This window comes from Onychostoma macrolepis, chromosome 01 (genome assembly GCF_012432095.1).
Source record: "Onychostoma macrolepis isolate SWU-2019 chromosome 01, ASM1243209v1, whole genome shotgun sequence".
NCBI lineage: Eukaryota > Metazoa > Chordata > Actinopteri > Cypriniformes > Cyprinidae > Onychostoma > Onychostoma macrolepis.
In genome coordinates, this window is record NC_081155.1 from 47,095,125 (window position 1) to 47,120,643 (window position 25,519).

The 25,519-nt window shown below is 42.5% G+C and overlaps 4 protein-coding genes, 1 long non-coding RNA gene and 1 other non-coding gene across 6 annotated transcripts in view; 2 read left to right on the forward strand and 4 right to left on the reverse strand.

The window, feature by feature from the left end:
* eed (embryonic ectoderm development) overlaps positions 1–1,493 on the reverse strand; it is a 6,908-nt gene extending 5,415 nt beyond the window's left edge. The window contains exon 1 of the mRNA XM_058774147.1: positions 1,267–1,493. Coding sequence (XP_058630130.1) covers positions 1,267–1,383 — 117 coding nt within the window. The 5' untranslated portion in view covers positions 1,384–1,493. The remainder of the gene's footprint in view (positions 1–1,266) is intronic.
* A 3,322-nt stretch (positions 1,494–4,815) lies between these two features.
* On the reverse strand, positions 4,816–11,643 carry nfkbiz (nuclear factor of kappa light polypeptide gene enhancer in B-cells inhibitor, zeta). The gene is made up of 12 exons (XM_058765809.1): positions 11,379–11,643; positions 11,058–11,155; positions 10,931–10,964; positions 10,743–10,837; positions 9,216–9,520; positions 8,432–8,537; positions 8,135–8,281; positions 7,287–7,350; positions 7,024–7,187; positions 6,829–6,939; positions 6,579–6,746; positions 4,816–5,691 (listed from the first exon to the last, which is right to left on the reverse strand). The coding sequence occupies exons 1-12, from the start codon at positions 11,581–11,583 to the stop codon at positions 5,647–5,649; spliced, it is 1,542 nt and encodes a 513-aa protein (XP_058621792.1). The 5' UTR covers positions 11,584–11,643; the 3' UTR covers positions 4,816–5,646.
* A 278-nt stretch (positions 11,644–11,921) lies between these two features.
* Positions 11,922–19,184, reverse strand: cep97 (centrosomal protein 97). The gene is made up of 12 exons (XM_058765597.1): positions 19,049–19,184; positions 18,802–18,924; positions 18,242–18,387; positions 18,008–18,166; positions 17,827–17,928; positions 17,592–17,705; positions 16,858–17,024; positions 16,217–16,381; positions 16,011–16,120; positions 14,571–15,153; positions 13,180–13,255; positions 11,922–13,096 (listed from the first exon to the last, which is right to left on the reverse strand). Exons 2-12 carry the CDS (start codon positions 18,860–18,862, stop codon positions 12,755–12,757), a joined length of 2,025 nt encoding a protein of 674 aa, XP_058621580.1. The 5' UTR covers positions 18,863–18,924; positions 19,049–19,184; the 3' UTR covers positions 11,922–12,754.
* On the forward strand, positions 19,013–21,734 carry rpl24 (ribosomal protein L24). Its single transcript, XM_058766076.1, has 6 exons — positions 19,013–19,092; positions 19,218–19,293; positions 19,539–19,649; positions 20,010–20,146; positions 20,771–20,834; positions 21,607–21,734. Exons 1-6 carry the CDS (start codon positions 19,088–19,090, stop codon positions 21,685–21,687), a joined length of 474 nt encoding a protein of 157 aa, XP_058622059.1. The 5' UTR covers positions 19,013–19,087; the 3' UTR covers positions 21,688–21,734.
* On the forward strand, positions 21,401–21,532 carry LOC131550645 (small nucleolar RNA SNORA17). Its single transcript, XR_009273614.1, has one exon. It is a non-coding gene; the product is annotated as a small nucleolar RNA SNORA17 (small nucleolar RNA).
* Positions 21,735–23,184: 1,450 nt separating the features above from the next.
* On the reverse strand, positions 23,185–25,512 carry LOC131533724 (uncharacterized). The gene is made up of 4 exons (XR_009269202.1): positions 25,012–25,512; positions 24,631–24,792; positions 23,778–23,858; positions 23,185–23,606 (listed from the first exon to the last, which is right to left on the reverse strand). It is a non-coding gene; the product is annotated as an uncharacterized LOC131533724 (long non-coding RNA).
* Positions 25,513–25,519: the final 7 nt, after the last annotated feature.

The window sequence follows — 25,519 nt, forward strand, 5'->3', positions numbered from 1 at the left end:
AGCCGAGGCTGCTGGTTCTTGTGTGCTAAAGGCTTTTCATGGAGAGTTGGCACCGGTGTTATGCGATATCTTCAATACATGCTTCCAACATAACATTTTTCCAAAACAATGGAAGGAGGCTTTAGTCAAAGCGGTTCCTAAGCCTAGTTTTCCAGCAGATTGTCGCCAGATCTCAGCACTCAGCTGTTGGAAAAGTGTTCAGAGACGCCGTTCTGGAGGATCCAGGCACAAAGATCGGCCATCACAACACGGCTTTATGACGGACGCGGCCTCGATTCAGATTCTGCTGCACTGCCATGAAGCACAGCGCCTCCTAAATAGATATCTGTGCTGTTTTTGTTGATTTCACTCCAGGTTTTTACTGTGGGAATGTTTTGGCCGCATCGCCCCCAGCCCTAGCCTCCGGGGGACTCCTATCCCCTGCTTTTTGTCATCTGCATAAACCGCTTGGATTCATATCTGCCTCCTTCAGTAATCCCTGTGAAATATGTGGATGATCTAACAATCATAGTTTCCTTACCTGGACTCAGTCAGAAGATCTTGGATTCTGTAGTGCAACGGGGACAAGAGTTTACTGCTTTAGTGCTCTAACACCGCTGTATACATAACACAGGTGCTTGATTGCAGGATGCCTTTTCTGTGCATTCTGTGGATTTTTTTACTCATTCTGCCTGTATATCAGCTATTCTTGCTCGTTTTACACAACAGATTAATGATTGCTTTGTTGTATGTGTATGTTTGACACATTTCAGGGCTTTGTGCTGCAATACTGCAATACAAAAAACTTGTCAAACTTCAAATCAATCAAGAAATCAACATTAAAACATCTGATTAATCAAGAAATCAACATTAAAACATCTGATTAATCAAGAAATCAACATGCAACCGAGTCAGTTAAATCTGATCCAGAGCAGATCACGTGATGCAGGCAGAAACTAATGTATTCACACAAAAACTCTTCACAGAAGCTGATGGTGCTTCATATTTTCATTAATATCGGTGTTCTTCATCATCATCATCATCATCATCATCTATATAAATACAGGAAACCACACTAACTGAATCCGTCAGATTAGACTGAATCTTGACAATAACATGCGTGTCTAATAACATAAGAGCACAGAACATGTTAAATGCGCATTAAATCACGCAGACAGAGCCTGAGGAGAGTTCGGCGCTGAGGAGAAACACGCCATGAGACACAAAGACGAACTTCACTGACCAGCGGCTGCACAAACACACACATTCAGAGCACAATTAACCTACATTATCGTCTCCTGACAGATCGGGGTTGCTGTTTTCATCACTGCTTAGTTTCTGCTTTTTGTTATTCGGCATCTCGTTTCCCGCCTCGGCATGAGATTCAGACATCTTCCTCCGCATCTTCCTCCAGCAGCAGTGCCACACTGCCGGAAAGCAGAGCGCGCGCACATGCCACACTGCTGCAAACCAGCGCGACAGCTGCGGTAACACCGCGCGACAGCAGAGGGCGACAGAAGCTAGCGCTCGCGAGACAGCTGCAGAGTAAACTTTAATAAGAGTTTACGGCATCAAATCGCACTGAAAGCATTCGAAGGGTTATAGAATAACTATCTTTAGCAAAGACTCTCAGATATAGATTATTAATGTTTAATGAAGGTTCAGGTGTGGATTAACTCGATGATCCAGATTAGATGAACAGCCTCAAATGAGGAAACTTGACCTTTGACTTCTATCAGTATCTGTGTTTGTTCATTATAATTAAAGACAAACACTGTGATTAATCATTATTCAGATATAGATCATAAACACCGACCTGAAGCTCCTTGATAAACCCGTTTCACCCGACACGAATCACTAAATTATAGAGTTTCAGATCAGTTCTATTAGAATCTGTTCAGTGTCTTAATCAACATCGGCTGTATTTCTATTCCTGCTGTAGTCTGAGAGAGAACGAGATGTCTGACATTATTACACAGCGTTCCGCACAATCTCTGCTTCTGTGAGGCTCCTACGGTTCGGTTCATTACTGTACTCTGAATATTTACAGTGTTGTGAACAGCGATTATCCTCGATTTACTCAGAACACTCATCATCATCATTAGATGAGCCGGAGTAATAACGCTGGTTTGTGTAAGTTACTACTGTGCTGTTGTGTAACTCACTCAGCGGAGATTCCTGAACCACGCCGCCGGGTCAAAGGTCAGCGTGTGTCACGACTACACTGTCTTCATCCATTAACTGTATAAAATCTTCCTTTCACCCTAACAACAGTTCTGAAGTCACTGACATGCCCAAAACAATAAACCGTCAACTAAATGATGAAATATGTGACCCTGCAGCACAGAAGCAGTCATAAGCAGCAGCTATATCTACAGCAATAGCCAACAATACATTGTATGGGTCAAAATTATACATTTCTCTTTTATGCCAAAAATCATTAGGATATTAAGATCATGTTCCATGAAGATATTTAGCAAATTTCCTTCCATAAATATATCAAAACTTCATTTTTGATTAGTAATATGCATTGCTAAGAACTTCATTTGAACAACTTTAAAGGTGATTTTCTCAATATTTAGATGTTTTTGCACCCTCAGATCCAGATTTTCAAATAGTTGTGTATCAGACAATTATTGTCCAACAAACCATACATCAATGGAAATATTATTTATTCAGATGATGTATAAACCTCAATTTCAAAAATGTGACCCTCATGCCTGGTTTTGTGGTCCAGGGTCACGATCAGATGGTGTTTGAGGGCATGTCATGAGTATTCTGGTCTAATACGCTATAAAAAGCCAGCGGCGGCGGATGACGCATCAGTGCCGGGAATCTGACTTGGACAGGAAGTAAGGCACCTGCAGGAGGAAGTGGGAGTTCCCATGAGACTGTTCTTCTTCTCTCAGTGACCAGTGTTTAGAACCCAGCAACTAAAATATACACTCATCAGAAATGAAGTTTTAACATCAGTGTGTTCTTTCTGTGTTTTTAAGCTCAGCATCCTGCTCTGTTAATGATGTTAACGATTAGCTCGTCAGTGCAGCGTGTTGTTCTTGAATCTACAGTTAAAGTTATCACGTAAACTCATGTTACAAACTGCCTCCAGCATGTAAACCGAGAATGAAACCCTCAGAAAGGCTATTGTTTGATGATCGCAGCGACTGTTGAGCTCAAACATGCAGAAACACCGGTTTAGACTTCACCTCGTTCAGGAAACCCTCTGAAGAAGAAACACAAACCATACGCTGCACTAAAGAAATATAATCTGGCATGTGCTTTTATTTGAGCTACAACAAACATAACAATATTGTGGAAAGTTATTAATGTTAAAAACCGTGGTATAAGAGTCAAACCGGTTGGTGTTGTGTCCTCACCGCACACAGACACACCTGAAGCACAGCAGTAAAGCTTCGCTGCTTTTGAGTTTGAGCTGTTCATGCAGCTCTTAATCATCTCTTATTCACAGTTTTTGATCATTGCTGTAACCGGAGCAATCAGACGTTCAGCGGTCGGATCTTAACTTGGGCTTGGTTAATACTATTAATTATTATTTAAAAAATACAGACCAATGAAACTGCTTTTACGGGGAATGAACATCTTCACATTTACACAAACTGAACTTTTAAGAGAGGATGATCTTGACTTGAATAATCTTTGTTTGAAGTTTCTATTATGTATTTCTGAAGATGATCTTTCATGCAGTGTGTAACAGATCTCAGTGAATGAAAACATCCTGCAAAGCTTTAAAATCTGAAAGAGCACCGTGTATAAAGTTACTGTTTCTCAAAAGAAAGAGTCGACTCTGAATCATTAAAAGGAGTCGTTTTTAAAACGAATCCCAAGCCGTTTCAGATTGAAGTCAACATGCCGCACACTTGTTGGTCTGAATGAAAATGCAGATTCATTCTTTGCCGCTAGGTGCCGCTCTTGGAGCGGTTTCCCCGGTAACACTGCTTTAAATGAAATCGACCAATCACCGCAGATTAGCGTCACGCAGAGGAGGGGCTTGGAAGAATGAATCATTGAGCAAATAAGGTAAAAATAAATGCATATTATAAGAAAATGAAGGTGTTTTTTTGGCCTTGCATGCGTGTCAACCTGATGTTGGGGATCCCAAAACAACCAAAATATGAGCCTTTCATAACCCACTTTAAATCCAGAGGTTACTGATGAAGTGTAGACACACACACACACACACACACACACACACACACACACACACACGTACACACGCACACACGTACACACACACACACACTGAGAGTCGTTCGAGGGGATTTCTGGCTCAGGTTCATGAAACTCGAGGCTCACTGAGCTGTGAGAATACTGTGGTTTCGTGTTTCTATGTGGATTATTTTTACAGACCACAAAAACACAAGAGTTGCGCGGGAATGTGATGTAAGAACTGAAGCAGAAGTCGAGGTTACAGATAATGATTTAAACGCTTTTGCTGGTTCCCGAAAGTCCTCTAAAGTTTCTCCAAACTCTCCAGAATATGAGGAAATCTGTCTGTTATACAACGAGATCGCAATCGTGCTTTCCTCGTATAGAACCAAAGAGGTCATCTTACACGAGAGGGAATCTCCTGGGATGTGCTTCTCACGTCCGTTTCAGTGGCTTCTGTGGGGCTGCTGTATATGAATGAGGGTTTTTGTCATCGTGAGGGTTTTAAAAGGTCAAAGTTCAGAAGCAGGTGAACAGGAGCTTCAGTGCCGTTACTGCGCTCGCTCCATGATCTCCTGGAAGTCGTGTGATACTCAGGTTAGTTCCTGATCCGGATCAGTTTCTGCTCTTTCGTTTTGACACTCGGCTGAAACTCACGAGAACAAAACACACAGACAAGGAACCTTTATTTAAGACTGAATTACAGCTGATTTATTAAACAAACAACCCACTCCTGATGCACAGCGAAAATATAATGCTGAATGATATACATGCATATATATACACATAAAGAAATAACAACAATATATTAATTCCATCACCACAAAAACTCATTGCTGAATATCGTGCGGATACATGTAATATGAGCGGTTATAATGCCACCAAACAGAAACACCTATTTTTATGTGGATTTAACGGTTGATTCTGAGAACAGCAGTTACAATCAAACAATAATTAGAGGACTTCTAGAGAATGGCATGACCTCATAAAGTTAATTATCAATGGAAGAAAGTCCCAGAATAACATGCTGAAACACACCTGAAGTCAACAATCAGGACGTTCTGGTTCGACAGGTTTAAAGTCACATATTCATCTCGTGTTAAACCTTCTAACAAAACACACACAAGAGTAACAACAACAGTACGGATAGAGTTACATTTAGAGATTATAGTTTACAACCTTTTACACACCAGAGCCAAATACAACGCTTCAGATCTGCCACCGAACAAGATTCACTTTCTTCCTCTTTAACGACGTGTCCTCATTCATTACGACTTTCTGAATAATCCTCCTAACTTCCTCATAACTCTAGATTCCTCTTCTGACGTCCGGTGGCTTCTCCGAGCCTTGCGCTCACTTTCCTGTGCCGTCTACTACTCAGTAGTGAACAATGATAAGACTGTTTCATGGAAACAACCGACATCTGCCTGCGGCGGCAAATGAGTCTGTACAGAGACCGGCTGCCTGACTGACAGCGATTCTGGAGAAGGACTCGCTCGCTCAAGAGCGGGACGGCACTCCTTTACCTTTCAGGATCCGACGCACCTGTGGAGCACAGAGAGAGAGACACGGGTCAGTGCTTCGGCCCCAAACTACTCCTCTCTTGACACGACGGTTCAGAGCAGGTCGTAGCAACTGATACGAGGTACTGGAGGTCAGGTTGATCTCAGGGCGGGAGTGCTCATTAACATCTGCGTCTCACTAAACATCTCCAGAACGTCAAAATAAAAGTTCGGTTTCACTTGAAGACATTGAGCAGAAATAGATTACTGTTGTTCAGTAGAACGCACGTAATAGACTACTACTAAACTATTAAAACCTTATCTTTATGGAATAATCATACAATGTCTTCAGTGTTATTATCAATATTAAATCCTTTATTTTCCAAAAAATAAGACTGGTTTAATTTTTATTCATTCAAATGTAAGTTAAAAGGAATGTTTTTATGCCAAAAAAAAAAAAAAAAAAAAAGACCACCCCCCCACGGCCGCCCCACCAAAGCCATAAACCTAGGGGAAGCACTGATATACATAATAATAATGAGATTAAATGTCGTAATAGAACGTTGTAAAGTCTTTGTGCAGCAGGGTTTCAGCGCATCAGCGATGCATTTGCATCATTTTGTGTAGATGGGTATAATATTGTAATATTATTCCAGATAATAGTTGTAATATGTTTATGTTTGGTAGTTATCTGATTAATCTCATATGAGATGCATTGGTGTGAGGAAATGAACGTGCTAGCATTAGCGGTGTTCATCCACTCTTCAGTTTCAGCGATACCCAACATTACAGTTTCAGATGTTCTGTTTCAGAGATATGAAGCATTGTTGATAATAAACAGCAGTGTCATCGACGGTATGCTTTACTGAGACGCTTCTGGCGTGATGCGCACACAGCCCGCCCCCGAGTGAACGATGAGTGCTCTCTGACCTGGTCTCCCAGCGGCCCGGCGGACACCAGCTGCACCGGCTGCTCGTTCTCCAGGTTCTTGATGCTGGGGTCAGCTCCTCGTCTCAGCAGCAGCCGCACCGCGTCCGTCTGAGCCAGCCGACCCTGCAGAGCGCTGGCCATGTGGAGCGCAGTGTTCCCGTTAAACGCCTGTCGGTCATAGAGCCAGAGGTCAGATCAGCACTGACCGCAGGAGAGGTCAGATCAGGAGAAGAGCCAGAGGATCACTCACCTTTGTGTTTATGACGGAGTAGTAGTTGGACTGGTCCAGAAAGAGGCGCAGGAGCTCGACGTTGGCCTCTTCGGCGGCCATATGCAGAGCGGTGCGGCCACTCTTGCGGTCCTGTTTGAAACACGGTGAAAGCGCATGAGTTATGACCATCAGACACGGTCATCACACCTGAAGCTCCGGCAGAACCTCGCTCACCTTGGCTTCCAGCGAGGCGCCCATCAGCAGCAGAGTACTGACGCACTCGGCCAGCAGCTTCCTCTTCTGCAGCAGAGCCGGACTCTGAGCGCACGGAGGGCCGAGGCTCAGCTCCTGCAGCACGGCATTGTGGGACAGCACCGCCACAAGGAGAGGCGTGAGCCCTGCAAACACACGACACTTTACTGCGCTCGAACCTCAACCGTGCATGAATTCATCACAAACAACCAGCTCAGATGAGCCTGTTTCTAAAACACACTGACCATCATAGTTGACCACCTCCAGGTTGACCAGCCGCCCGCTCGTCTGCATGAACTTCTGGATGGCCTGAAACGAAACGCTGAGTTTACTTCTTGCACAATTCCCAAGAAAGCTCTAGAAAACAGATCTCAACACGTTCTGCCCCATGGCATTCTGGGAGAAGCCGCCGGTTGCGTGCCACGACCTGCCGACAGTTAATGGCTGACAGAAACACAGGCATTTTGTTTAGCAGTCTTAGCCAAGCGGAGCGGTGCGGCCAGGCAAGGGACTTTTCTGCCCGTGTTGCGTGCCTCTTTTTTGAGGAAATGCATATTAGTTTAGCATGTTATGAGGAAGTCAGTTAGCAGCTGGTTAAATAAACACTGAGCCTCTGATTGAATGACAGACGAGGACTGTTGATGGAAGATGAGAACACGATAAGAGGAAAAACAGCGGCTGACAGACGCAGATGCAGATTAATAAGGAAATACTGTGTTGTTCGTGACTGTAGGGATGGGTCAGGCTAGTCAACTAGTTACTCAACCCCTGACGGGTCAGTTAGTGCTCGTGTAATTAAATGAAAGTGCAAATATTGATTCAGTCGATTTAATCGAGAGCGTTTACGTGTGGACTGCAGGGAGTCTTGCTCCTGTCACACAAACTGAACGCACAGGTTTATTAGGATTAGCGGAGATCATATGCTCTGATTCTAAGCTGTTTCACGTCCGTCAGAAAAACAGACTGTTGTAGGTCACGAATGAAATGTTTGGCACACAATCCGTCTAATCTAAGCACTGCGAGCGTCTGAGCGAGTCTGAGAGAAGGAGCTTGATGTGATGGGGTGCACTCCTCTCAGGGAAGGGAGCGGTACCTGCAGGGTGGAGCTGTGGCCCTTCTCAGCACACACGTGTAACGGGGCCCGGCCCCAGCAGTCCATGGTGTTGATTTCAGCTCCCAGTAAAAGCAGGTCTTGTGCAATCAGGTGCTGATCTGCGGCAACACTGACCTGGAAGGCGCTCTGCGTGGAGGAAGCGTCAGATCAAGTGAGTAATGGCATCTCAACGCATCTGTAGGTGTTAATGACAGGGTGTGTGCGCAGGTATGTTCGTGTCAGGGTTTGCTTTCACTGACAATCCCATCAGAGCAATGGGAGTGTTCTGGGCTGTACCTGGTTGTTGTGTTCTTTCATGTCCAGCATGCCGAGGGAAGCCATCTTCCTGGCGAGGACGTACGCCAGAGCTCTTCTGCCCTGAGCCACCGCGATGTGCAAGAACCTGTAATCAGTCAACAATCAGCTAACGACGGAAGCAGAGCAGCCCAGCGGAGGCTGACCACATGTGACCCTGGACCACAAAACCAGTCATAAGGGTCACATTTTTGAAATTGAGGTTTATACATCATCTGAATAAATCATCTTTCCATTGATGTATGGTTTGTTATGATCGGACAATATTTGGCTGAGATACAACTATTTGTAAATCTGGAATCTGAGGGTGCAAAAAAATCTAAATATTGAGAAAATCACCTTTAAAGTTGTTCAAATTAAGTTCTTAGCAATGCATATTACTAATCAAAAATGAAGTTTTGATATATTTACGGTAGGAAATGTCCAAAATATCTTCACGGAACATGATCTTTACTTAATATCCTAATGATTTTTGACATTAAAAAAAATTATAATAATTTTGATGCATGTATTGTTGGCTATTGCTAAAAATATACCTGTGCTGCTTATGACTCCAGGGTCAGATTTGTGAATCCTTACACCGCGTCCAATATTTATGAATTAGATTATAAACGCATCTATTCTGTTGCGAGTGCAGAGTGCTTCCTGAGAGGCTCCGCCCACGCACGCTTCTGATTGGCTGTGATGTTTGATTGATTCGGTCTGGTGGGGACTCGGTGCCAGACACTAATGATCTGAAGTGTATAATGCGAGCACTTTTACATACGTGTCTCCGTCCCCGTCTCGAGCGGTGAGCTCCACGTGGCTCAGAGCGGCCAGCTTCTCCTCCTCGTGCTGGATCTGCCACTGGAAGAAGGACACCGGCGGCGCAGCGGTCAGACTGAGGCTGGGCGGAGAGTACGTGTTCTCCACAGACGGCAGCGGATGCCAGCCGCTGTAAGCCGAGCTGCGGGTCTCAGCGTACAGATCCTGAGCTGGACACCCTCTCACGGTCACAGACTCGATGGACAGAACGTCTCGGATGTCCTCCAGCATCTCAGCGTCACAGAACAGGTTCTCACCGCACGGAGACTACAGACACACGGAGCGAGAGACTCAACACAGCAGTCATCTAAAACAGTCTGAGATGAGAAACGCTGCTCTATTTGATCATTCTTTTTAAACTGTGTAGTCAGCGTTTCCCACTCTGTGTGTGTGTGTGTGTGTGTGTGTGTGTGTGTGTGTGAGTGTGTGTGTGTGTGTGTGTGTGAGAGAGAAACAAAAACAGCAGACAGGCTGATTGAAAATGTGAATCATTCTCTGCCACCAGGAGGCGCTATCCACCTTCATCCTAACAAGTCTACTGCGTTTTAAATTATGGGATGCACTTCTGGTTTGGGAAAGTTTCACTCAAAAAGACTGCAACAAATAATTTCAAATCACAAGATTGCGCTACAAATAATCCTTATCTGTCATTTTGTCACTCATTTATTTTCTATTTCCAGACGTCAGGAGGGTAACGTTATGTTTGCTATATAAATGTGACATGATGTAACATACACTGTGCATCTGTGGGCTGCTCTCGTGATGTAGTTTACGGTGAATAACTCTTGAGAACGCACCAAGAATCTTTCATTTTTCGCCCCAAATCCTTCCAGGTTTATTTTCATTCGGATGCTGTAAAATGTAATCGTTACGAAATCTAGACATATATTATTATAACGGTATTTAAAACGTTCATAATGTTGATGCGGATAGAAAGAGGATCTTTAGGAGTTATTCATGGTATGTTGAAAATAATTTATTAATGCTTTTAGTGATCGATGGCTGAAGGCGGAGTAATATAACGTCATCTCGTTGTACCCAGTTTTTGAAAATGCTTATCATTGCATTCGTAGAGCGAACCTTTTGCTGATTGTTTATAGTGTGAACGGAAGTTACTCACATAATTTGGCATAAGAGAAAGGCGCTGCGCTCACAAACACTACTTTATCAGGCATTACAGGAAACAGGCGCTTTTCTGAAGACGGTCGCTTCCCTTTAAAGACATTCATAGAAAAGAACCTGCGCCGTGTTTTGATTCTGAAGCGTGCAGTGCTCATCCAGTCAAAGCCTTCTGGGAGAATCGGTGTGTGGCGGTCAGTGTTGATATTGTGGAGGCCCACATAAATCAGTGTTTGGGAAACACTGGAATAAAACCCACACAGATCTTTTCCTAATAAACTTGCAGACAGAAGTCATTGTGTTTGACAGGCGACACATATATATATAAACTCATCAGATCATAAAACAATCTCAGATCAGAGACACGCACCGGGCCGCCCGAGCCGGAGACCCGCAGCCGCTTCACGGGACACAGGTGCAGATCCTCCAGCTCCCTCTTCGTTCTCTGCAGCGCCTGCATCAGGGCTGTATGAAACAGAAAATGATTATCCAGTAACTTTTGACAAAAGCCTTCCTGTTATTATTACAAACCACGAGCGCATGCACTGATGCGGTTACCTGGGCATTCGTCTTCGGCTTGATACTGCGGAGCCTGTGAAGAAGCATTAACAACAGCATAAGAACATGTTCTCATTCGAGTGTGACGGAGCAGATCCGGGTCATGATGGAGCAGGTGGTGCTGTACCTGGCTGTGGTGGCGCTTCTGCAGGATCAGCTCTTTCACGGTGTTCTTCACGCGCACGCCCTGATAGCGACTCGGTCTGCGCGCGCCGTGCGCGTCCACTGAGAACAAACACGCTTTCATTAAACTTTAATTACTTTAATCAGTTTACTGTCCTCTGAGAGCACTGAACCTGTGATCACACACAGCACCGTCTATCCAGCACCGCGGGTTTATTCACAACACACTGTTCTTCTGACACGGTCCGTGTCACTTAAACACAGCACGGTTAACTTAATTAACTATTTAAAGAGCCTCGTAATTATTGATTGATTGTTTTCCTACCGCTGCCGCTGTTCTGAGGGCTGCCCGCGCTGCTGCAGCTGTGGTCCGAGTCAGAGAGCGGAGACCCGGCGGACAGACTCGGGTCCGAGGAGGAGGACTCCTCTAAGCAGCCGTAGAAGGACAGCAGGTGGACCGGACTGGTCATCACATCGCCGTCCCGGTCCAGAAGACCCGAGAATCCCTCACAATCTCCGTCGATGATCATCTTCTGCTGCTGCGACGCGCGTGCAAGCGTTTCTCTGAATGACGCGACGCAACGCTCGCTGAGGAATTTATCTGCGCGTGACGCGTGACGTCAGGACACGCCCCCAGCAACAGATATACTGATTCTGAATAATTAAGAATTATATATATATATATATATACACAGAGTTTTCGTGTAAATCTGATCAGTGAAGCATCGAGATCTTCATGAGCTGATCGGTCCAGCAACCATTAACATCTGACCATTCAACAGTTGATTTCAGGCCGACAGAACAACCAACAGAAACTAGACGAAGTTATTATAATAACTTAATTTTATTATTATTAATAAAGCGAATGAATTAATAAATAGTAGTGGTCTACAAGATATAAAATATAAAGAAACAGCGCAAACAAAAGAACAAGATATTAATCACAAAAACTAGCTCTGTTATGATATCGTGTAGATTATGAGCTCCATCTAGTGGTTCTGCTGAAGACCGTGTAAATACTGCTATAGTCCAGTAATCCAAAGTATTCCACACTTTTTAAAATGATTTCTACAGTGAACTATTTTACTGTAATCAAAACAAGTCACCTTTTGGTGTTTTATTTCCACTGTGATGAAATACTGATGTAAAATACCACAATGGTGAAAGAAAGTCAAACTTTATTTACAAAAAATGAATTTTAAAATATATATAACATAGAAAAAAGGAATAAAAATGTGAAATAAATAAAAACTCGCTGCATATGCCACACTGAACACTTGTTGCAGCACACATTGTAAATATCCAGATGCACACAGAGAAATATTTACAGCTCTGAGGAGACTATCAGATCAATCACTAACTTCACAGACGTGCACGCTCCTCTACAGCTCTGCTCGCGTCCTCCAGGACCTACATTTAAAAGGAAACAGGTCTACTGCGGAGTGCACTGAAAGAGCTCGGCACCCGGGCGTGACCTTCAACAGAAGGCTGTTTGCTGATATCCAGCAGCGCTCGAGTGTACGTCACTGTTAGAAAGAGCAGCAGCGGCCAGTCACACGACATCATGAGCTTCTGCAGTCCGTGTCTGACCGCTGAGCACGTGTGTGACATGAGATAAAAGGCTACAAGTCTACATGAAGGCCAGTGATTACAAAACGTTAGTGTACGACCTTCAAGAAGAGTCTCTGCTTCAGACTGCGGTCAGGACAAGAGCTCTTGCTTCCCGTGAGGAGAGAGATCAGACGGTGTTGCTTCATCCTCGTCCCGTCGCTGCACAGAGGACAGATACTGCTCTAACAGACTGTCCCCCGCGCCGGCCCTCAGGGGCCCCAGAGAGCGCACGGTCTCCGGAGACCCGGCTGTGCTGCTCAGGCTGTTGTCCAGCGCCGCCGGCCGCTCTCCCGGGGAATGAAAGCCAGACTCGGGGATGGAGATCTCCGTGCGGACAGGAGTCGCTGAGGGAACGCTGGGATCTGAGGCTGAGCTCGGAGCCGCACTGAGCCGCTCGTTCACAGACGACTGCCACTCCAGCACCACCTGCAGCTGCTCCACAAACACAGCAGTTATGTGTTCTGTATTCATACCAGCGTGCAGTATACAGCAGTACTCATCATCGTCACACCGACCTGCTTCCACAGGAACTTCACAGCCTCCTCCTGCACACGTCTCTGCAGTCGCTCTTCTTCCTGCTGCTTGCGCACCCTGCAAAACATACCAGTTACTGCGAAATACTCCACACGGTTTAATCTGCTGAAGTTGATTTTATGTTTGAAGTAATCAGCTAACAACATTCACAAACACTCAGATAGAGCTGCATCCCTTCCTTCACAGCTCATAACCTGAAGCACAAGCAGCGGACGACCGATGTGGGTTACTGACAGCCGATGCCGATATAAAGCTGACACAATTTTATTTATTTTAATTCATATTTAAGAAATTTGAAAATGGATTAAAAAAAATGTATGTGTAAAATAAACATACTTATACTTTAGATGGCAAAGTATTTTTCACAAATAAATAAATATTTGGTCCCACTTTATATTAGGTGGCCTTAACTACTAGGTACTTACATTTAAATTAATCATTTGGTACAATGCACTTATTGTGTACATACATGTTTTTACATTGTTCTTATATTTTTAAAAATACGTATATGTAATTACATCTGTAATTAATTTCTGTTATTACATTTATAATTACACTGTTGACCCATCCCTTACACCTTAACCCACCCTTAAAGCTACCCATACCACCAAACCTGTCCCTAACCTCCCCGTATCACACCTCAATAGCAGCAATAGTGTTTTGCAATACAGTATGAACACAATAAGTACATTGTACTTATTTTTTTATGTAAGTACATAGTAGTTAAGGCCACCTAATATAAAGTGTGACCAAATATTTAATAAAAATATAATTAAAAGGAAGTAAACACTGTAACCAGCAGGGCGCGCAGTATTCTGGGAAGTTTGTGTGCTTTGGGAATCAAATTGTTCAAATAAAGCCAAGGTAACACTCATTTTACATACAGCGCACAGTGAAAATGATATGAATATGACAGCGGGCAAATGCATAAAGCGCAGCATAGTTTGAAATCACGAGTTTAAAGTTTGTGGATCGCGCGTCCTGACCGACCGTCACGCAGAGAACACGCGATCATGCAGGAGACACACGCACACTTCACAAGAGCTCACAGCTGGATCCGACTAGTCTGCAGGGTTTGTGAAATTAAATGTTCATTAGTCATTCAAAGATTTGTTTATATTATATAAATGTGTATTTGCTGAATGCTGACAGCAAACGAGAAAGTATTATGTTTGCCTTTCTATTACTAATAATATAACACTTTAATTCCTTTGTTTAACCGTTCTATCTGATATATATATATATAATCAAAATAAAAGCGCCGTCTCGAACGCATCGGTCAAACAGAAAAACTTATCGTCCGATGCCGAGATTTGAAAATTGCCAGATATCGGCCGATATATCGGTTGACCACTAGTAAGAAGTGCTTGACCTCTCCAGCTCCGCGGTCAGGTGGACGATGTGATCCTGCATCCTTCTCAAGCGGATCTCAGCACGCACTTCTTTGGCTTGTGGATGGCAGAGCCGTGTCCAGTGACCCCTCCACCACGCCTGGATCCTGACCGCTGCATCACGCGGCTCAAGCTCACACTTCTGCGTCTCAGTCCGGTCCAGATCCTCCGCAGAACTGTTCTGGAACACGCCGTCGCTGTTTAACTCGTGCTGCTGCGTGTTACCTTCAGTACTGTCAGTCACATGATCCGATCCGTGCGTCAGAGAGCTGAGGCCCACTGACTCCTCCTCCGGTGGGCGGGGCTGTACAGATGTGGGAGGAGCCAGAGAATCATCAAACTCCTCCTCCCCGCTGTCAGGAGCTGAAGCTGGATGAACAGCAGGGTTAAAGGGCAGGAAAGCAGACTCCGAGGACAGCAGACTGCCATGAAGCTTCTCCTCATCGGTCTGCACATCCTCCAGAACCATCCCGTCTTCAGCGGCGGGCGGCAGACGGACCGCAGCGATCACGGCTGAAGACACAGGGCTCATCCACGCGTTCACCTGAACTCCTGGATCCACATCTACAATCATAATGAAGAACGAATCACTACATCACACTGAAGGAGATGTAGTGATTACAACAACATATTTTGTTTCAGTCCTCACAGACAATTGTTTTGTAATAAATTAATTATGCCTTTGTTCATTATGCCTACCTATTTCACATATTTGTCTAATGAGTGTCACTTTTCTCACTGATTTGATTTATACAAGATGAACCAAAACGGTTATATTAGACTTCTCAAAATGTGCATACAATAGTACAAAGGTATGCATTTCAGATATTATTACAGTAGTTTGAATATTACATACACAAATCATTCATATTGAGTTCTATAATTGTGTCAACTTTTTAAAAAACTTTTTCTTGAATTTGAAAATCAGCCCAGCAGCTACATAATGCTGCTTCTACACTGCAATTTCAAACTAAATTTAAAAATCTGGTGGTGATATATGATGCTCATTTAACTTTTTTGTTGCCGTGATTGTTAAAAAATAAAAGAAAAAGTGCACTCTTTTATATATAGCCTGGACTACGTTAATTTACCTCCAGGTTTCTTTAGCTGGGATTTTTGTTTTGAATGAAAGGGTCAGAGGTGGCATTTAAGTGTCTTTACACAGACTGGTTAATGCCGCTCAGAGGTGGTATAAGTGCATTTACCCAGCACTGAGATACTGTAAAGAGCATGTGTAAAGATGCCCACAGAGAGGAACATCAATGACTTCATTCAGATATTGGAGACGCGGTGCAGTGTCAGCACTGAGCACATTTAACTGGATTGTAGGTTACTGGTGAAAGAGATGCAGACATTTGTGCTGAAAACCACACAGAACAGTGTATTAGTGATGTCCACCATGATTCTGTGACCGATCTGACCTGCCTGAGCGATGACATCCGCGTCTGTGTTCTTGTGGACGTCGAGATGCGTGGGTCGAGATGGACTCGAGCAGCAGGGACGCGTTTGCTGCAGCTGTATCTGATGCTGTCTGCACACACACACACACACACACACACACAGATGATCAGCGAAGCTCCACCAATCAGGTCTTGCTGTGGATTAAATGGTTTGTTTTGGACGCTACCTCTGTTTGTTGAGGATTCTCTCAAGTTTAGCATCTTCTGCTGACTGTAAGGCAGTTGTGGCGGTCAGCGGACACGTGGATGCCAAATACTGGACCAGCTGCGCGTGCTGCCCCGGCCGAAACGTTCGCCCTTTACCTTGACTGTACAGCCACTCTCCTTTCAGTCTAGAGACACGCAGAGCGCTGTCATCAGTAACACAGCTGCTACACATCACATCAATCAGCGGATCTCAAGTCAAAGTCTTCTGTTGTCTTTAATAACTAATCACTGTACGCAGGTGTTTGGTCCAACACTCGCTCATTGACTTTAATTAGCAGTGTAGAAAAGGTTGGTAAAAATGAGGTTAATTCATATTCGACAGAAAATAAGGATAATTTGTACACTACTGGAAACACTAGATAATTGTTTAGAGGCTGGTGATGTTAGATGGTCCGCAATTTTTGTTGTATTGTTGATGTGGTCCACTACCTGAAAAAGTCTGAGACCAGCAAACGTCTAACGCTAACCCTGTACGATCAGAAGAGCACCTTAAAGGACGGTCAAATGCAAAGTGATGTGTGACAGTCTGTACAAAATGATTTGTAGCACAACAGTAAAACACAGACTGTAATTCTCGTACTGAAAAAGGCATCTAACGTACCCCTCTTTTTGTGAAACCACACATCCATCCAGCAGCTTGAGACTGAGACACCAGCTGACGACATACGGCCGATAATCACAGCCGGGCAGAGCCGGAGTGGCCAGGACACACGGGTTACTCATGACGGACAGCTGCTGCAGGCAGTATAACGGAGCTAGATACGACACCTGGACACGAGACACACAGAGTTAAACACTAACATCATCACACACGGTTAGGGCTGCTGATTTAAACGTCATCTAGATTCGGTCTGAACTGCAGGACTCTTGATCGTATCGGTCAACACGAGGGAATACTGTAATGTTTCTCCTCATATGACACTGCTTTCCGTCTAATACTCGTACAGCTGTCCTGTGAGGTTTTATTTTCTAATAATATTACTGAATGAAACAAAATATAATTTTTTTTTCATGCACATAAGAATTCATTACTAAAATAACTGCTAATTTTCAGTGGGGCCAATAGAACAACCCTAACTGCGGGTCTGTTCCTCTCGAGGGCACGTGAATTTAAAAACATGACGTGCACAGATCAATCATTTATAAATATGGCAATATTCCATTAAAAAATAAGAACTGTCCATTTTGATTTTATGGTCACTTTAATTTGTCAAACTGATGCTAAATGCATCGTAGAAATGAAGCAAAACAATAAATGAAGAAAAACAAGTTTGCTGAGGTTTGCGCTGCTGGTCCAGAAGCTCGTATGCTGAAGCCGTGTCCACTGTGCTTTACCTCGGTCAGGTCTCTGATCTCGTTCTCTGCGAGCGACAGCACGGTGAGGGTCGAGGGCAGGTGAGCAGGAACGCTGCGCAGCGTCGTGATCATGTTTCCATGCAGAAGAAGAGTCTGAAAAGAGTTAGACACGTCTGAAATATCAGTTACACAATCACCGTTTTCCTAAAAATATTTCTCTTAACACATTATGAAGATTACGGATGATTTACGTCTCAAGACTAATGCCAATCACCTTTAACACTGAGAGCTTGGTGAGGTCTCCTATGTGAGAAATGTTATTGTCTGACAGATCCAGATGCTGAAGGGAAACGCAGGTGTTGAGCTGCTCGATGACCTGCACAAACACACACAGACGCTGATGCAGGATCAGACTCAGACTCAATCAGACAGGACACGACACACGTGAAACACACCTTGATGTTGTTTCCAGCCAGATTGAGCCACTCCAGATGCACCAGGTCCTTCAGCCCCTCGATGTACCCGACGCTGTTGTTCGGGAGGTTCAGGGTTCGTAAGTGAATCAGCTTTGAGACGCCCATCATGCGCACCAGCCGGTTACAGGCCGCAGACAGCTGTGAACACACAGCAGGTCACACACACACACCTGGACTGACCGCAGCTGGACGTTTAGCGTGAACCCTGCTCACCTGCAGAAGAGCCTCGTTACGCTCCAGGTGCTCCAGCTTAATGATGTGGTTCTGGTCCAGAAGGAGCGTGTGTACCTCCCCGGGGCCGAACAGCACCGGATCCAGTTTATGGAGACCCTGATTCGAGAGGTCTAATAACCCTGGACCTGAATAACAAGAGCACAAAACACTGATATCTGCACTTACAACACTTTATACAGACAACAATCATCCCACAGCCAAGAGAAGTGCACAGAGTTCATATCAGTTATAGTCATTATCAAGAGAAACGATCAGTTTGTGAATCTGAGCTGAATAACGCGAAGATTAAAGCTTCCAGTACGATTAAACCCCATCCGAACACACAAAGTGTTGTAAACAGCAGATTTGTAAATGAAATCCTGTCAGATAATCAGTCTCATAACAGCAGGTTTCTGACAAAAACAGATCAGACGTCAAGTTCGTCAGGAGATGTTAAACACGATATTCCGCGCACACAATGATAACCTGCTGTCTGTCTGCAGCTGAAACACACGTCCATATAATTAATCTCACGGAGGAACCGGTTTTATTTCGCATACCTTCGTAATTCGTCATTTGCAGCAGCGGATCGGTGAAGAGCTCTTCTTCCATCGCCGCCATGTTTATTTCCCGCTTGTGTCACCGCCAGGCAACCGCTCGACTATCTGATTGGATAAATTAATCTGGAAATAATAATAATTTTGGGTATTTTTACAAAAACGCTAGTCATATTTATATACCAATTATGTGTTTATTTTGAAAAAATAATTTATATTTTCGAAACAAGCTCCTTTATAAACCGCTTACCCACAATTCCTTTTCCTCTTCCCTATCTGAAACGCCGCCATGAAGTGAGTGTAGTCTGTGTTCATCCATAAACATCTTTAAACTTATCCGCGAAAAGCGCTTGCAGAAGGATTCAGATGTTAATAATAAAGACGATGTATCTATAATAACTCTTATTTTTGATGTGCAGGGTCGAGCTGTGCAGTTTTAGCGGGTATAAAATCTATCCCGGCCACGGCCGGCGCTACGCCAGGATCGATGGAAAGGTAAAAGCACTATAAACTATAAACTAGTGTGTTTTAATCAGTGATGATCGATGAGTGAGTGAATGACTCTACGCGTGTTGCGATGTGAATATTTACGCCTGGCAGTCTTTAGTTTGGTTATTTAGCCTAGCGTTAGCTTGTTAGTTAGCTACAGTGCTAAGCAGAGTGTTCCGGAGCTGTTCTAGTCTGAGCTGATGTCTGACTGCAGGAACCGAGTGAATCTGATGTCGATCCTCTCTCTGCAGGTGTTCCAGTTCCTGAATGCTAAGTGCGAGTCTGCTTTTCTGTCCAAGAGGAACCCCAGACAGATCAACTGGACCGTCCTGTACCGCCGCAAGCACAAGAAGGGCCAGTCTGTGAGTCTCGGACCCTTCAGAACACACGCACTGACTGCGCTTCTGTAATCATGCAGTGTTCGAGAGGGCCATGTCAATATATGACAAATATCAATGCCTTTCAGCTGCTCATTCAGATGTGTTTTTACACCAAGCAGCCGCTCGCATGTTAAGGACTGCAGTGCAGCAGAGATCTATGAGCTCTCAGTAACACCACACACTGATGCTGACTGCACTTGACTTGAGAGACGTGGCTTGATTCTTTCTGAACCCTGAAGGCAGTGTGTTTTCAGCATGTTTTGTGTGTGATGTGTGCTGAGTGATTGACTGTAAGCTAGCCGTTAATCAGGAGTGTGTGTGTGTGTGTGTTTGCTGGTTTAGGAAGAGGTGAGTAAGAAGCGCAGCCGTCGTGCGGTGAAGTTCCAGCGGGCCATCACCGGCGCTTCTCTGGCGGAGATCCTGGCCAAGAGGAACCAGAAGCCTGAAGTGCGTAAAGCGCAGAGAGAGCAGGCCATCAGGTGAGATCTCCCCGTCTGTGTCATTAGTGTTGTGTTTGTTTTCTAGTCATAGATGTTCAGATGTGAGTTTTTGTGTGCATGGGGCAATCTAAACTTGCAGTTTTGCACAGTTCACTTCTTTTATTATACATCTGTGCTGCATGATTGACATCAGATCTGACCCTGGAGCTCAAACTGACCCGCCTGTAGTTCTCTAGTGACTCTGAAGAGCTGATCGGCTCGTTCAGGTGTGTTTGATTGAAGCTGAACTCCGAGGACACTCTGAGATTTGAAGAGAACTATTTATTTATTTTTTAATCTTTTTTTGCATCTTTTCAGTGCAGATAGTTTAATGCTTTTTATTGACTTTAACAATGTTTAAAATGTAATCTCTTCATTTCAAGTTGATTTTGTAACGCTCTTCAGACGTCACTGCGGGTTCATGCATAAATAAGTGACAGGGTTGTGGATCTTTGGCTCTACACTTTAGGGTCAAAAACTTTCTAAACAGTTATTTCTTTTAGAAGTACAGTTCTTAAAATCTTAAGTTGGCTTTGTGTGTCGCAGGACTGTGACTGGTTAACACATTGAGACGAGTGCAAACTAAACCTCTCCTTCCTAACTGTGTTTGATCTGATGTTTCAGGGCTGCTAAAGAGGCCAAGAAGGCGAAGCAGGCGACTAAGAAACAACCCAGTCAGAGCACCAAGGTAAGAGATGGGTTTAAAGGAATAGTTCACCCAAAAATGAAAATTAGTCCATGATTTACTCGCCCTCAAGCCGTCCCAGCTGTATTTAACTTTCTCCTTTCAGACGAATACAGTCAGAGTTATATTAAAAGCTCATCCGCTGGAACACCGCTCTCTTTCTCTCTCGTACAACAGTTAACTACAGAAACTAGAGGTTAGGGTTTATAAAGTTTTAAATATGGAAGTTTGTCTTGTAGAAAGGCATCGATTCATTCAGGTGGCCTTTATTCACCCCCGGAGCCGTGCGAGGCACTCTTCATGATGGATGGACGCAGTTTACTGAGCTTCTGCTGGACTTTCACTGCCTTTAAAAAATGTCCTGGCTCTTCCAAGCTTTATAATGTAACTCTGACTGTATTTGTCTGAAAGAAGAGTCTTAAACACCCAGGAAGACTAGAGGATGAGTGAATCAGGGGCTAACTCTTGTTTTTGGGTGACCTATCTCTTGTACAAGACGTGAAGGCTATGAGCTACTCTTCAGCTCTGTATCTTCTGTAAGTGATGTGTTTTGTGTGGTGTGGTGGTTTTTTGCTCCTTGAGGCGTTGCAGTGTGACTGATTCTGTCTCTTCTGCGTCATAAGGTGGCATAGAGTAGAAGGACTATGTCTACACCTAGTGCCCTTAATCATGGGTGCTCCGTGTCATTTATAGCCTACACATTACTGCAGACCAAATGTAAATCCTTGTTTGAATGTCCTTCATGCGGTCAGTAACGTGTTTGTGTTGTTTTTAGGCCCCTGTTAAAGCCGCAGCCAAACAGAAAATCGCCAAACCCATGAAGATCAGCGCTCCTCGTGTTGGTGGCAAGCGCTAAGATCATGTTTTGGTGTTTTGTGTATTAATAAAGGTTTCACTATCAGCCTTGAGTGTCCTCCAAGTATTGATTTCATTAATGTTCAGTGATAAACCGTGACACTGTGACCCTTACATTAAAACACTGTGTTTGCTGATTGAACAGCTGCCCGTCTCTGCTGCAGATGATTGTTTTTGATTATTTGATGGGAGAACACTGCATATTACTGATCTTACTCAGTCTTTGCGTTAAAGTGTGTATGTGGTCTCATCCGGGTCCTGTACCGTGAGTCAGGGAAGTTTCAGTTTAGTTTGCACCAATCCTGGGTTTTAGGTTCCATGAAAGTGGCTTGGCTTTTAGCCAGCATGAAAACAAGTTGACAGTCACTCTTTAAATGTTTATATTTCAACAATAAACTGGAGTAGAAACATAATTTATCATTAAAATGTATTATTATTATAACCTAAAAACACTAATGTTGCACTAATGTTAATAATGCAGCAACTGACAGGGTTTATTGTATAGTTTACAGCATTAGTTGAGATTGAGGAATTGAGGTTTATAAGATGTCCTTCATTTCAAATCCAGCAGTAATTAAACTCAGAAATAACAAATCATCGTTATTTACTGCTATCATGATTCTGATTGGATGAACACGTTCTTGTTCGCAGCGTATCTCGCTGATTATTATTGTGACAGTGTTGGTACTAAGTGATCAAAAACAGGTCAGCGGTCATCATTTCTATAGACTGAGTTTATTTCTATGGTCATTTGTGAAGTGTTGATCTGTCCAGCGTCTCGAACGCTTCTCATGGAGCCTGCAATGAAGCTCAGCTTACACACATTACAGACGATACATATTAAACATGATTTGATAGGAACATTCACACAGTTCAATCAAAAACATTACACACATATATTACTAAACTCAAACATATGAATTACTGTTAATAAACTAACCTGATAACAATAGGTTGTCAAGATTTTAGATAGAAAACTTATAAATTCAGGTTACAGCTTTTACTGTGTTCTCTGATATAAACTGAAACCAGCTGTTGTAGATATAACTGTATGTAACAAATTTAGGAACTAGTAAACTGTTACAACTATATATTAATAACTGTTTGTTTCAAGATTATATATCTAATACATCTTAACTTAAAATATAGTAAAGCCTCACAGCACATGACAGATTGCTCACTAAAATCAGTTTCTGCTCAGGTCTCTTTAGATTTTGATATTGTAATGAAAAATGATTATTGACATCCTGAAAAACTATTTCTGAGTCATTTGCCCTCAGCTAATTCACTCGTTTCTAATTTACTACTTTTTTCTGGTTTTACTCCCATCACAGAAAGTTCTTTGAAATAGAAGCTCTTGTTTTTAATGTAATATAAGTCTACAATGTTAAATATCTTTGAATAATCATAATATTCATATAAACATAATGCATCAAAAATTTATTTTTTTGTTGTTATTTATAAGTCTGAGGAAAGAAACAAGAGTTAAATTCAAGAAGAAAAAGAGGAAAACAAAGGAGATTTAATAAAGCCTTGCGTTTGGATCCTGAACTCCGTTGTTACAATCACTCACACGGTTTTATGTTTCATGCATTTATTTAAGAAAGAATCTCTCTTCATCTGACAATATACTGGATATCTGTGCATTAACAGCACACACACATAATTAACTTAATATAATATAACAGAGTAACAATGAGTATAAAATGAGAGAGAGATCATGTGAATGTTTTAAGTGACATGGAAATTGTAGATTTGCTTTATATCTTTTGATACATTTAAGTGCTGCACTTGACAATCACATTTATGATTAGAAACACATGAATCATTATGGATGAGTTTAATACAAATATTATTATATCTGTAGATCTTAAACTGAAGATCCAGACAGACTCATCTGAGCTTCTTCCTCTGTTCCACCTTTAAATAAAACAAAATGATCATTGAATACTAAAGCAACACTAATCATTCAATATCATGTTTCTAACACACGTGCTGCATTATTTCAGTGTAAAGAGTCTCTTCAGCTGCATGCATCACATTTATTTCTGCTCATAGACACAGAGATGAAGCTCTTCTGTGGATCCTCACCTGATGTTCACTGCTCCTCTCATCATCATCTCAAACTATGATATACAGCAGCCATCATCTTTTGGAGATTGAGCATCTACACTGTAAGGTGGAACAGAAGAGAAAACAATCAGTGTTCAGTGGAACAAATTACAAATTAATTACTATTTCAATTACAGTTTTTTTTAGTAAAAAGAACTTATATGATCTTGCATAGTTATTTCTAAACAATATATATTTTATATACATTTAGAATATGAATTGTTATATATAATAATGTTTGTCTGTTTGTGTGACTCCTATTGAGTCGATATAAAGAGAAACACATGCTAATGATTGTACATCATATATAATAAACGACACGGAACAAACACAAATGTGATTTTGCTGTAAATCAAACCTTTAGTTAAATGTTCCAGTAGTTAAAGGCGTTTGTCGTCTAGTTTAAACATGTTTGTGTTGGTCTTAGTAAAGAACTGAAAGTAAAGTAAGTGTAAAGTAAAGTGACGTGTTGCTGGTGAAAGTAAAAACACAGAGACGTTGATCATGTGATGCTGGAATCTGCTCTGATTTCACAGCGTTTTCCTACAATCTGATCAAATCTGTTTTCAGACTGAAATGATTCACTATTACTGATGTTATTAATAAAGCAGGTATTGCTGTATAAAGCTGTGACAGTGTGCTTTTGTTCTCTTTCCTCCTTTGTGTTCAACATTTAATCATCTTTACATTTCATTCTGACACAATAACCCTCTGCTGCAGTAAAGCTTGATGATAACCTGAGGATCTGCTTTCACTAATATTTGACAGAATATATTTGTTCATATCAGCAGTAACTGAAGATCTCTTTAATATCAGAGTGATGTTTTCTCACCTCAGTTTACAGTTTGAGTCTCGTATCACATCAATGAGCCGCTGCTTCGAGTCTCCAATCATATTCTCACTCAGATCAAGCTCTTTTAGAAACTGCAGCGCTTTTGTGTTTCTCAAAGACTGAGTTAAAGAAGAAACATCTGTAATGCCACAGTCAACAAGACTAGAAAGAGACAAACAGAGGAAGAGATCATCTCACAATAAATATATGTATTCAAATACTTTAAATGCAGTTATTTACTAGTTAAGATGATTATGATCAATGACAGCAAAGGCTGGAAGATGCAGTACTACAGTATAAACAATGTAACTTAGGTCCAGATGTCTTTAAACAGTAAAGTTTAATCAGACTGTAGCTGCTGTACAGTATAATGATACTAACTCTAGTTTCTGCAGCTTGCATTGTGTGTTCATCAGTAGATCACTGAGGCTTTTCACTCCAGAGTCTCCGAGATTATTCCTCCTCAGGTTCAGTTCTCTCAGGTGTGATGGGTTTGATTTCAGAGCTGAAGTCAGGATCAGACTCTGTTTCTTTGTAATACTGCATCCACACAGACTGAAGACAGAAAGAGAAAACACAATACTTCAGATTTATGATGCTCATCTTATTGAAGAACTACAGTCTGTTTCGAATCACACTAGTTATGTTTGCTGGAAGCTACTGTTTAGTTTTTCACCTTTTAACTATTTATTTAATGTTTCTCTTCTTTATTCTCTGTTGAAAAGGCAGATTTCTGCATGTACTCAATCAGTTCATTGCATCAAATGCTGGAGATTAAACAATTATTTACTAGATTAAAAAAACATACAAAATCCGACCAATAGAGTAAAAGCAGTGCAGCTATAAACAATACAACTTCAGACCTGTTGTCTTAAAATAAATAAACTTT

Excerpts from the sequence above, each read along its gene's own strand:
- rpl24 (XM_058766076.1), top strand. Across the intron at positions 19,294-19,538 it reads ACGCCAGGATCGATGGAAAG|GTGTTCCAGTTCCTGAATGC; the intron begins GTAAAAGCACTA and ends CTCTCTCTGCAG. Across the intron at positions 20,835-21,606 it reads AACCCAGTCAGAGCACCAAG|GCCCCTGTTAAAGCCGCAGC; the intron begins GTAAGAGATGGG and ends TGTTGTTTTTAG.
- cep97 (XM_058765597.1), bottom strand. The coding sequence starts at position 18,862 with ATGGCGGCGATGGAAGAAGAGCTCTTCACCGATCCGCTGCTGCAAATG. Across the intron at positions 17,929-18,007 it reads TGGCTGGAAACAACATCAAG|GTCATCGAGCAGCTCAACAC; the intron begins GTGTGTTTCACG and ends GTGTTTGTGCAG. Across the intron at positions 13,256-14,570 it reads CTGACCGCGGAGCTGGAGAG|GGTGCGCAAGCAGCAGGAAG; the intron begins GTCAAGCACTTC and ends TATGTTTTGCAG.
- nfkbiz (XM_058765809.1), bottom strand. The coding sequence starts at position 11,583 with ATGATCATCGACGGAGATTGTGAGGGATTCTCGGGTCTTCTGGACCGG. Across the intron at positions 7,188-7,286 it reads GGAGGTGGTCAACTATGATG|GGCTCACGCCTCTCCTTGTG; the intron begins GTCAGTGTGTTT and ends GTGTGTTTGCAG. Across the intron at positions 5,692-6,578 it reads CCGGGCCGCTGGGAGACCAG|GTGCGTCGGATCCTGAAAGG; the intron begins GTCAGAGAGCAC and ends TGTGCTCCACAG.